The following is a 12500-nucleotide window of genomic DNA, read 5'->3' as shown; positions in this document are numbered from 1 at the left end:
ACCATCCTTACCTGAATTATCAACTGTGTTCCCTAGAGAGAATTACATCTAGGAACAGCGTGACATCACTAAAGAATACAGAGAAATACACAGTTTACAAAAGAGGCAAATATCAGGATTTTACACACCCACACCTGGGATAACTGCATGCCATTGTTGGACCTCACAGTGACATCACAATGGCTGGAGGGTGACATCACTGCCCGCTGATGGGTCAGACAGAAGCAGGGCCAGCAGAGGGAGTGGGTGCTGTCACAGGAGACTCACTCACAGCACAGACTGTGCTCTATCTAAGAGGTGAACTGAAGGCAGTCTAACCAGCTGGCTGCTTCTGTTTGACCACCCGGCTGGTCTCCGGGGGCAACTGCACATCTCTTGTGATTTCCTTCTCGTTTTCTGAACTGTTAACAGGAAAAACAGTGGAGATGTTCTTCTAGATTCACTTCCCACTCTGTTGGGTCTCCTGACAAGTTCAGTGTCACTGTTTTTCTCGCACTTGGATACTCCGTGGAGAACGTGCATTGAGTAAAAACCTGGGCTGCAGCCAGATCTCAGGAGTGCGAATCAGAGTCCTGTTGAGGGCAGTTTGAGCCAGTCCACGTGGTGCTGTGAGCTCCCACACTACTGACGTTATCTGATTACACTCAGTGTGTAAAACCTGGAAGGGATCAAACTGCTCTGCAACGGGAGTCCCAGCACCACCCCGCACCAGAAAAAACCAGAAAAAACAAACCCCACCCTGCGTCTTCAAACACCAGGGATTCTGAACACAAAGCGAAGCCCCTCTCCCAGCACCCTCCTGCAGAATCCTTTAGATAAAAACAAAACTAAACCTCAAGCAGCCGTGTTAAATGATGAGTTTGCACAGACAGTTTTCAAGGGTAGGCGTTAATATTTGTGAAGCGGTTAAATGTGAGGCTATCCATCGCGAGACGGGGGCAGCTGCAGTGCGTCCGGGCCGGGCGGCAGGACCGCTGCGTGGGGGGGCTGGTTAGTTGACGCTGGCCTCTTTCTTGGAGCGGCACAGCAGCTGCTGCAGCAGCAGCAGAGAGCAGAGGATGACGAGCACGAAGAGGGTGAGGAGCACCACCCAGGCCCCGAACTGCGTGGCCTTGAGCAGTGCCAGGCTCTCCGCCGGGATCATGTTGCTGAGGTTCAGCATGTAGCCCAGAGCCCAGCCGATCGAGGTGTCAGCTGCCTGCACAGGGGAACACAGCAGGCAAGGTGTTATCATTGGGACTCAGTGAGACCCTTCTGAAAGCTCACCACAGTAATCAGGCACACTCATCTTCCCATGCTGCTCTCATGGTTATATTGTAGTGTTATAAAGGCATGGGGGTCTGCAGTGTAATATGCAGTGAAGCAGAGACCTGAACGGGACGTGCTGAGGATTCAGAGGCAGAGGAAATCAGGCAAGTAAGCATGCTGAATCCCAGCTTGGTAAAGCACTGTTCACATTTGGAAAAAAACAATTATTGCAATATTCAGCCATTAGGTGGCACCATGGGACTTTGGAAAAAAAAAAGAATCATATTAGAAGCGGCTTCAGCCTCAGGATTACTTTGTGTGCCTCTGTGTGAGTGTGTGAGTATGTACTATATATACAAAAGAGCATACGAGGGAGCACAAGAGCACACACACACGCACGCACGCACACATGAATGCACACACGCACACACACACCTTCCTCTGGAAGGAGATGCTGGGGAAGGTGCTGTTGTTGAACTTGTAGCCTTGCCTGGTGAGCAGCTGCATGAAGATGCTGATAGTGCAGTAATCCTGGATCCAAGTCTTCTGGTCCGGAGCTTTCTGCAGCATCTGTGTAACACACCCAGAGAGATGTAGAGCACATGTAAACTACAGCCAGCACAATGACACGGTCAGTCAGCTGAGCACAGCAGGGCTGTCTGGAGCATGAATCTAGAGCTCTGCACAGTGGTGCCTGTAACACACAGGGTGAGGCAGGGTGACCACAGCGATCCCAGCTCTAACAGTTACATCAACGGACAGTGATGAGAGGGAAGGCTCTCACCTCATCGAACTTCATGGCACACATGCGCGGCACAGCCTGGTCCAGCTCACCCACAGAGCCCACCCTGATGCCCGTGGTCCTCTGGATGAAGTTGTGGGTGTAATAGAATGCAGCGAATGCCTGGAGGAGAGGAGAGGAGAGGAGTGGAGAGGAGAGGAGAGGAGAGGAGAGGAGGGGAGAGGAGAGGAGAGGAGAGGAGAGAAGAGGAGGGGAGGAGAGAGCAGGGCGATTGTCTTATTAAAGTTTACCATGGTATTATGTGCAGTTTTACCATGTTTTTTACAGATGCATTTCTCTTAGTTTACAATGCCGTGTACATTTTTTACAATGTTTACCTGTGCTTTATTACACTATGGCAAGCTTTCATACACTGGGGGGGTCAGCTGAACCGATCTGAATGTTAACACTGTAGAGATCCTTGACTAAGAGCCCTCAGAGTATCAAAGCCTCCCCTTTACCCTTCAGGAGCGCTCTGCAGCGTAAGCCGGATGGAGTGTGCTATGGTGAGGGGCTCTGCGTGTCAGTGGCGTTTCGCTGTGTCTCGTACCATGAAGTTACCCGAGACGTTGGGCTGGAACACTCCGTTGAAGGAGCACTTGGAGTGCGCGCAGGTTTGGAAGTCGAAGATCTGGCTGACGACCGAGTGGCACTGCTGCCAGTCCCCAGTCCCAGTCACCTTCACGCTGTCCTCAGAGCGGTACCCGCTGGGTCTCTCGTGGGCCGTGCAGGGAGAGTCGTACACTGACGCCAGCATCACCTGCGCAGAGTAACCAGCCGGCCAGCAGGGGTGACTCACTGCCTTCCCATAGCCCTGAGCCTGAGCAACGAGAGGAGCAAGAGGATTACACTGGACTGTGCACAGCACACACACTGCATAGAGGGATATCAATCACACACACACGACGTATCTCCTAGGTTAGTGTGTGTGTGACATATCTCCCTATAGTTAGAATCAAACACACACACACATGTATACAGGGATAGCAATCACAAACACACACACTGTATACAGGGATAGCAATCACACACACACTGCACACTGTATACAGGGATAGCAATCACACACACACTGTATACAGGGATAGCAATCACACACACACACTGTATACAGGGATAGCAATCACACACACACTGTATAAAGGGATTGCAATCACACACACACTGTATACAGGGATAGCAATCACAGACATTGCAAACCCACATGCAACTGGGCCTCCCTATAAATCACACGATACTGAAACACCCACACCACCAATGTGCCGGTATATTAAACACACACGAAGATACAAGCTGAAAAGGTAAGGCACTTCAAGCACTCAGCATTAAAGCAGTGAGATGTGTGAAGATCTGCCCACCTTGAAGACCTTAGACAGGACCTTCTTGAGCACCTGGTCCCTCCCGTAGCAGAGGAAGCTGTGTGTGTAAACCCTGTAGCCGTGTCCGTACAGCCGCAGGTTCATCTCATCCTCGCTGCTCTCCACCTTCTCCTGCGTCACGAAGGTGATCTGTGTCGAGGCGCCGCCAAAATCCATGGCACCCACCGTGCTCCTGCTGGGGTTCACCCAGCGCCCCACCCAGCCATACTGCCGGGACATGGGAAACACAGGGTTAATACTGCAGGGGAGGGTTGTACTGTTACACACCCACAGGAAAGCTGCTCTTCATTAAGCATGTGTAAATGTTGCACTACATAAAGACAGAGGAAGTAAAACTTGCATAACAGGACTTGCTCTTGCAAGGGCGAGGATGCAAACTCAGGTCCTAGCCATGCAATACAGAGATCAATAGAAATCTTGATGCGAGCCTGACTGTGGTCTGTGCAAGCAGCTGTGGCACTTGTGTGTGAAGATGCGGATGGAGGTTCGCTGGTGACCCAGCACCCAGTCACCTTGACAAAGTTCTCCAGCAGGTAGTTGACGGTCACCCAGCCGAACACGCCCTCCTCCTGGCCCGTCAGGATCTTGGCTCCCCGGAAGTCGAAGGGGTAGGAGCGGATCGTGGACGCCACGGTGCTGAGGACCAGGTCTGAGTCACTGGGACTGGTCTGGCTGCAAACAAACAGTCAGACCCCATCAGTACCCACCAGCTGCAGTTTAGACTTCACATGTGTAAACCAGAGTGAGCCACTCAGAGTGTGGCCTTAACTGCTGTCAAAAACATGCAGGGGCTAAACCCAGGTGCAGAGCATGGGTTTCATATCTCTGTTCCAGATACATCTCAATGCTGTACGCTCACAGTCTGACACAAAAGCATGCTGCTCTGTTGAAAAGTGTTGAAAAGCTTCTTGCGGTGGCCTTGCAGACTGGTAACAAACACCCCCAACGTGTTCCTTCTGTTTCTGTCCCTGGCTTTGCGCTTGCGTTGGCTCAGTGCAATCCTCTATTAAACTGCTCACACATTTCTTTCTTTCCTCTAAAGGCTGCTGGAGTTTTTTGTTCTGGAAATTCCTCGCAATTCACAACACCGACTTCAGCAAGAGTGCAAGTGTACACTAAAAGATGTCACCCTGGAGGCCTATCCCATGAAACACTGCTGCACGATCCCTTTCCAAGAGGGATCCTTGAACATGACCCGACAGGTATGAATTCCAGAAAGAAAAGCACTCCTTGCACAGTAACAGCGTCTCCTGGCAGAGAGTGAATCCAGTGCAGCAGTCTGTCAGGATCGAATCGAATAGAAGCGCTAAACCAGAGAGCTCGGCTCCCAACAACTTCACCCTTCATACAAACTGGAATGAATTCCTCTGAGAGCCTCACACTCTACTCTTACAACACAGCGCCGGCTGTGCTCCTCCAGGGCACCTCATCCCTCCACAGCAATGCTGCACAGTGAGGGCTGCTCTAGCCCACATTCCCTTCATTTTGTAACTGAACCGTATACAGCCCTATTCAGGTAGTACTCTGTTAATAATTACATGGATAGCCTCTAAACCCTGATGATGCAGAATTGCTGCAGCCTTGATCTACAGTGAAGATACATCTTGTGCCGTCCTCCCAATGGCCTCCTTGGCAATTCGCCCGGTGTATAAACCCACTGATCTGCCACCCTGCCCGTCCCGCCGTGCTTACTTGAGCAGCCTCATGCCCGCGGTGGCCCCCAGGTATATGGGGGTCTGTGCATGCCTCGCCTTCGGCACGTCCTGCACAGCCTGGTCCAGACACTCCACCAAACTCTGTCCTGCCCCAGGAGGGTTGCTGGCATAGCTTGAGATCCCGACCCCTGTGAACACAAGCGAAGGGGAGGGAATGAGACCCCCTGAGACCCCCCATTGCACCCAGCAGTGCATATTCACAACTCAGCTCTGTGATCCTCTGTGCTCTTAGAGGAGCTTACCACAGTACATCTGCACATCAGTACAATGCTTACTCCTCATGGTTCTACTATTGTTTATCATGTTAATAATATGCATCACCATGCCTCTCTGTGCTTTACAATGCTTCCCTAAGCTTTACCTGACCTCTCTGTGCTTTGCCATGCTTCCCTATGCATTACCAGACCTCTCTAGGCTTTACAATGCTTCCCTATGCTTTAACAGACCTCTCTGTGCTTTACAATGCTTCCCTATGGTTTAGCAGACCTCTCTGTGCTTTACAATGCTTCCTTATGCTTTGCCAGATCTCTCAGTGCTTTACAATGCTTCCCTATGCTTTACCGTACCTCTCTGTACTTTACAATGTTTTCCTATGCTTAAACTGGGGGTTGTAGAAAGATCACACACTCGCCAACACGGCAAACCAGTTGTAACAATGCATGATAAATGCAGACACTGACACCCTCACACCCTCACCCCCTCACCCTTACACCCTCACACACACACCCTCCTACTTGCACCCTCACACCCTCACCCTCACACCCTCACACACACCCTCACACACACACCCTCCTACTCGCACTCTCACACCCTCACAACCTCACACCCTCACACACACACCCTCCTACTCGCACCCTCACACCCTCACCCTCACACCCTCACACGCACACCCTCCTACTCGCACCCTCACACCCTCAACCTCATACCCTCACCCTTACACCCTCACACACACACACATCCTCACACACACACCCTCCTACTCGCACCCTCACACCCTCACCCTCACATCCTCACACACACCCTCACACACACACCCTCCTACTCGCACCCTCACACCCTCACCCTCAAACCCTCACACCCTCACACACACACCCTCCTACTCGCACCCTCACACCCTCACCCTCACATCCTCACACACACCCTCACACACACCCTCACACACACACCCTCCTACTCGCACCCTCACACCCTCACCCTCAAACCCTCACACCCTCACACACACCCTCACACACACACCCTCACCCTCACACCCTCACACACACACCCTCCTACTCGCACCCTCACACCCTCACCCTCACACCCTCACACCCTCACACACACCCTCCTACTCGCACCCTCACACCCTCACCCTCACATCCTCACACACACCCTCACACACACACCCTCCTACTCGCACCCTCACACCCTCACCCTCAAACCCTCACACCCTCACACACACCCTCACACACACACACACTCCTACTCGCACCCTCACACCCTCACCCTCACACCCTCACACCTTCACACACACCCTCACACACACCCTCCTACTCGCACCCTCACACCCTCACCCTCACACTCTCACAACCTCACACACACCCTCACACCCTCACACACACACACCTTCCTCCAGGCACCTCACCTTTCACCTTGCACTGGCTGTGCTCGCTCACGATGCCCGTGTCGTTCTCCTTGTTCGCTGGCCACTTGTAAATGTACATGGCGGTGTGGGAGGAGCCAGCATCCAGCACGATCCCATACTGCAAGAGAAAACAACAGCGGGGTCAGTGTCAATCATCTCAACAGCAACTGCATGCAGCGCCTCCCACGACCAAGCTGGACTCAACACATTCACCACTCACTTCCACATTCACATTCACTTTCACTGCATGAAACAGGAGCAGAGACACAGGGTGCCCTTCAGATACTGCAGCAAGGTGTTCCAGGGTTACTCCAGCAGACTGCACAGAGGGATCAGGCTGATAACAAGATGGGAGCAGATCCAACCTATCCTGCTGGTAAACTCTTCAAATCAGCGCTGGCCTGCCTGGAGGCCTGTGAAGAGAGAGGTGGGAGGCAAGGAGACCAGCCTTTCTGCCAGCATTTCTTCCTTCTAGTTTGATCTCACTGTCCAAGCTCAGCCACCCTATTTGAATCAGGTCATGCTATAAAACACAGAGGTGGTCCAGTCGCTCTCCAGGCACAAACAGAGATTTATAACCTTCCTTTTCACAGCTGCTCAATTTTAACCAGGGACTGCAACCGATTTGCTCTGTGATGTCCCAGAACCCACAGGGGCCGTGCGGTTGATCCGGTGCCCGGATCGCTTGCCGGAGCCCAGAGAAGCCAGCGAGAGGAATTTTTACCACCGCGACCTTGGTGGCATTTCATAACCCTTCCTGTGCAGCGAAGAGGAGAACATGTCTAAACAAGGGCTGCCCTTCTCCCAAGCCGGGGGCACATTGCCAACCCTTTGTACTGCTTGCTAGTGATCTGAGCTCTTCCCTGCTCTTTCCAACCCCCCCCCCCCAACTGGCATCCTTTTCATCCCAGCCGATAAAACTGAGCTTCTGCTTCTGGAACAGGCACCCGTAACTATCAACCACACAGTGCTATCAACTCACCAGTGTGCTCTGGGCATGAGGGATCACTGAGCTCCTCTGCTGCAGAGATGCACTGGCACTGAACACATCTGCACCTAACGCATGCAGCCTGCCCCATCCATTACCCCTTCACCAGAGCCCCCCCTGCAGGTGAGGCAGCTCTACTACACGTAACACTGGAACCGGCTTCATTCAATCCATAGAAAAACACCAGCCCAGGCGCTCGGGCAACTGAAGTACTGTTAAGGTGTTTAGTTTTGTAAACGCTAATGGATGCTGCAAAACCAGCAACGGTCTCCTCAATCTACATGGTGATGGTTGGAGCTCCCTCCCTGGCAGACACACTGGAATCACAGAGGCACACACTGCTCACATTGAAAAGCACTGGGCTGTGGGAGAGCGAGCTCTTTATGTAAAGGGAGACTCTGCAATGACAACAACCCCTTCAACAGACAAAGAAGGGTTCCAACATTAAGAGGACCTCCCAAATAGGGAAGAGATGTTTAAAAAAAAAAAAAAAAAAAAAAACAAGAAAATGCAAAGCGGCACAGGACTGGGTGCCAGGAGGTCCCCTGTAGTGTAGAGTCTTTTAATGGGTATCGTTTAATCTCTTTAAAGATAACGCCTAACTGCAGCTGTAACTGCAGCTGTAACTATACCACGACGCGCAGTAAGAAAAACAACAGAGCGATTCATTGCGCGTTCTGTGCACCTGGACGCTGCTGTAACTCTCCTCTCTGCTGTCATTAGACTTTACCTTGTAATCGGGGGAATCCCTCATGTCTTTGGTGGGTCCCGCCAGCAGTATAATCCCGATCACTCCAGCGAGCAGGAGCAAAGCGGCGACGCACACACCACCAACTTTCTTTACCATTTGCGCAAAGTGCGACGGGGTGTCTGTGGAGCGCAGGGGAGCGAGGATGCAGGCGCGCAGGGCTCGGTTTGCTGTGCGGCACAAAAGCCGGTGCGGCGATACTGTCGGCAGCTGCAACAGCCTTGCGCTGAAGTTCACCTCTAGGAAGCTCGGAGCGGAGTGGGCGACCCGCGGCCAGGGAAGGCTGTGTTATCTGTGTCTGTGCGCGCTGGAGGCGGCAGCGGGGCGTGCTAAGTTTCAACCTCTTCCTCCTCCTACACAAAAGCTTGGCTCTGCTGACAAGCCGGTGAGCAAATAAATAAAGTGTCTCTATTGGTCTCAAAAGCACGCCAAGCCTAAGCTCTGACATTGAGGGTTAATGGCAGATCAGTCTTAATGGCAGATCGATCTGTAGGGTATTGTCTTGCCTTACTGTATTATTCTACAGCCCAGCATGTAAAGCAGAGATCCTTATCTCAGTCCACTTCTGTTTTTACTGGTATTAAATGACTGCTGTGTGACTAGCTGCAGCCCAGCAGCGTCTTCCTCTCAAAGGAAGTTGGGTGATGTGGTTACAGTTTGAGTGCTTTCAGAGACTCTCTCTGACACTGAGTAATGAAGTCAAGCAGACAAACGTTTTGCCATTTAAAAGACTGCCAGCATGCACAGTACTGCTAGCATACTGCTTCATATCCTCAAAACACTCAATGTGAATTTCACTGCTACGATTATAGACAAAGAGAAGAGAGATCCAGTACATTGGACTAACTAAACAATAATGAAATCCCAACATCTCATCTGTCACTTCTAGAATTGAAATGCAGGGGATAGTGATGAGGACAGAGAGAGAGCTCACCTGGAACTGGGCGTAACAAAGAAGAGCCCAAACTGTAGCCAAAGCCTCTGGAGAGCTGGATAAAACTGAACCAAAGTGTACGGCAGACCTGTTTACTGCTATAGCATTCACAATAGTTCTGTATGATCTATTGAAATTCTGCTTTGAAGTTGGGATTTTCAATAATGAATTAGACGCTTAGCTCCAGACTGCAGCCTTTGATTAAGAATAATACCAGAGCCCTGGGCTATCATGTTCTTTCACATTGAATACAGACCTGCAGTGTGTGTGTGTGTCTTTGTGCGTGCGTGCTTGTGTGTGTGTGTGTGCGTGTGTAGAGCTGTGTGTGACTCACACAGCGAAGTGGCGAGGATCTGGTCAGACTCAATTTGAAGCTCTTATTTGGTTGCATAAAAAACATCCTTAATGTTCCAACTTGTTCCCAAGTTGTGAAGGATGAAAGCGGTCTTGTCCACAGGAACCCCGTCTCTTAGAAGTAAAGTGCTGCATTCATGAGGAAACAGTGGTGAATGACATTTTCCACTCTGCATTCAGAGAAGCTGCACAATGTGAATGGTCTAGCCCTTTCACAGGGCCCTCTGTTTAGATTGCTGGAGAGGGTAAGAGACAGAGAGAGAGAGAGAGAGAGAGAGAGAGAGAGAGAGAGAGAGAGAGAGAGATGATTTAGGAGGAATGATCTGGGATGGTTTGAATGAGATGCCCAGCACTGCAGCAGGAGTATCACTGCTGAGAAAGCAGCAGCTATGCGAGTAACGTGAAGGGTTTGGGGATCAGAGCAGCCGTGTACTGTGAGGCACTGTAATTCAATCCATTCTCTTTCATGTTAAACCCTTAATCAATGCTAATCTGGCATTACATAGGCCATTGCAAACTCTGGGAATGTCTGCGAGTGAAGAATATAACTGTAATCAAACCAGGCCAGCAGTGATCCATTTGTAAAGAGACAAAAGCTTTCCCTGCCTATCTGACATTAGGACAGTAGGCAGGCTTTGTATTCACGAATGAAGGAAGACATAACCCTTGCATTTCTCTAACAGAAAAGCCTGAAAAACACCAAAACATTCCCAGCACTGGCAATGCAACACTACCCAATCACAGTGCTGGCAATGCAACACTACCCAATCACAGCGCTGGCAATGCAACACTACCCAATCACAGCGCTGACAATGCAACACTACCCTTATGAAAGTTCCATTGAAAATGAGCCCAGCTGTTTAGAGGATGAAGTTCAGATCAGCCCATCTTCAGCAAACAAACAAACAAGCAACCTTAATCTCCCGGGCTGGAGGACGTTCTCTTTATTGTTCCTCTAAGAACAAACAAGGCACTGTGCAATGAGATCCACACACAGGTCAGAACACACATAGATCAGAACACAGCTGAATCTGGCTTCAAGGTGCAGGGGTGTGGCACCTGTAATAAAAGAAGCTGAAGTATTTACCAGAGAAATACTTCAAACAAACTGGCTTTGTTGTCGAGATTGTCAAGTTCAAGAGAGTGTCTGTGATTGAGAGTGAGTGTGTGTGCGGGTGTGTCTGTGTCTGTGATTGAGATTGAGTGTGTGTGTGTGAGAGTGTCTGTGATTGAGAGTGAGTGTGTCCAGCACAAAGCCTCCTGCACACTGAGCACTGGTGTTGTGCAGGTGCAGCGGTTTCAGAGAGACAGGAATCAAAGGGACCGTGTTTAGAGTCTCCGCGGCTGATCCTGGCGCACACAGACCCCACCTGCGAGGCACCTTTCCAGCACAGACCTGTCCTGGAGGAGCACGAGCACATGGTGGAAGCAGGTTTTGAAAGCTTTGTTGTTCTTTGGATTTCAGGGCTGTTGTCAGAGCTCTTAGTGATTGTAACATCAAACGCACACTATAAATAATAATCAACGAACCGCAGCGCTCTTCAGATCAGAGCACACTCACTTTGCTATGCTTTTAACCCAGCACATCAGCACTCCTCTCTGTGCTTTGACCTGCTTGCCCAGCCTGCTTCTTTTTGCTTCACTTCCCCCAGGTAGTCCAGCAGAATTATTTTACAGGGCTGTATCCTCCCATGTGGCCAGCCTGTGTATTGCGAGGGTGCTGTACTGAGAAGGGCAGAGCTCAGGGACCAGCCTGTGTATTGCGAGGGTGCTGTACTGAGAAGGGCAGAGCTCAGAGACCAGCCTGTGTATTGCGAGGGTGCTGTACTGAGAAGGGCAGAGCTCAGAGACCAGCCTGTGTATTGCGAGGGTGCTGTACTGAGAAGGGCAGAGCTCAGAGACCAGCCTGTGTATTGCGAGGGTGCTGTACTGAGAAGGGCAGAGCTCAGAGACCAGCCTGTGTATTGCGAGGGTGCTGTACTGAGAAGGGCAGAGCTCAGAGACCAGCCTGTGTATTGCGAGGGTGCTGTACTGAGAAGGGCAGAGCTCAGGACCAGCCTGTGTATTGCGAGGGTGCACTGAGAAGGGCAGAGCTCAGCCAGCCTGTGTATTGCGAGGGTGCTGTACTGAGAAGGGCAGAGCTCAGAGACCAGCCTGTGTATTGCGAGGGTGCTGTACTGAGAAGGGCAGAGCTCAGAGACCAGCCTGTGTATTGCGAGGGTGCTGTACTGAGAAGGGCAGAGCTCAGAGACCAGCCTGTGTATTGCGAGGGTGCTGTACTGAGAAGGGCAGAGCTCAGGGACCAGCCTGTGTATTGCGAGGGTGCTGTACTGAGAAGGGCAGAGCTCAGAGACCAGCCTGTGTATTGCGAGGGTGCTGTACTGAGAAGGGCAGAGCTCAGAGACCAGCCTGTGTATTGCGAGGGTGCTGTACTGAGAAGGGCAGAGCTCAGAGACCAGCCTGTGTATTGCGAGGGTGCTGTACTGAGAAGGGCAGAGCTCAGAGACCAGCCTGTGTATTGCGAGGGTGCTGTATTGAGAAGGGCAGAGCTGAGGAAAGCAGGTTTGTGCGCACGTTGCGAGATCAAACGTGATCTGCCGGGGCTTCCTCTTTCGATTAGCTGACCTGCCTGTAACCCCCCGGTAGCCGTGGCAACAGTGCTGTGACCCTGCCAAACACAAACACCAACCACAAAAAACACAGCCGAGTTCAACGCGACAAAGCGCCAGTTC

The 12500-nt window shown here is 51.3% G+C and overlaps 1 protein-coding gene across 2 annotated transcripts in view; it reads right to left on the bottom strand.

Moving 5' to 3' along the window:
• entpd2a.1 (ectonucleoside triphosphate diphosphohydrolase 2a, tandem duplicate 1) overlaps positions 1-8885 on the bottom strand; it is a 9292-nt gene extending 407 nt beyond the window's left edge. Inside the window, exons 1-9 of one of the 2 annotated variants that reach the window (XM_041243750.1) lie at positions 8463-8816; positions 6745-6862; positions 5101-5251; positions 3921-4080; positions 3388-3615; positions 2580-2849; positions 2033-2152; positions 1684-1818; positions 1-1198 (exon numbers count right to left, since the gene is read on the bottom strand). The exon at positions 1-1198 is cut by the window's left edge and continues 407 nt beyond it. In XM_041243750.1, the coding sequence (XP_041099684.1) occupies positions 992-1198; positions 1684-1818; positions 2033-2152; positions 2580-2849; positions 3388-3615; positions 3921-4080; positions 5101-5251; positions 6745-6862; positions 8463-8579 (1506 nt within the window). In that variant the 5' untranslated portion in view covers positions 8580-8816 and the 3' untranslated portion in view covers positions 1-991. Of the gene's footprint in view, positions 1199-1683; positions 1819-2032; positions 2153-2579; positions 2850-3387; positions 3616-3920; positions 4081-5100; positions 5252-6744; positions 6863-8462 lie in introns of both variants that reach the window. The other variant, XM_041243751.1, reaches the window with a different exon arrangement.
• Between the last annotated feature and the right edge of the window lie 3615 nt (positions 8886-12500).

This window comes from Polyodon spathula, unplaced genomic scaffold, assembly GCF_017654505.1.
Source record: "Polyodon spathula isolate WHYD16114869_AA unplaced genomic scaffold, ASM1765450v1 scaffolds_2629, whole genome shotgun sequence".
NCBI lineage: Eukaryota > Metazoa > Chordata > Actinopteri > Acipenseriformes > Polyodontidae > Polyodon > Polyodon spathula.
The sequence above is the reverse complement of the archived record's forward strand: the minus strand, read 5'-3'. Positions and strand labels throughout refer to the sequence as shown.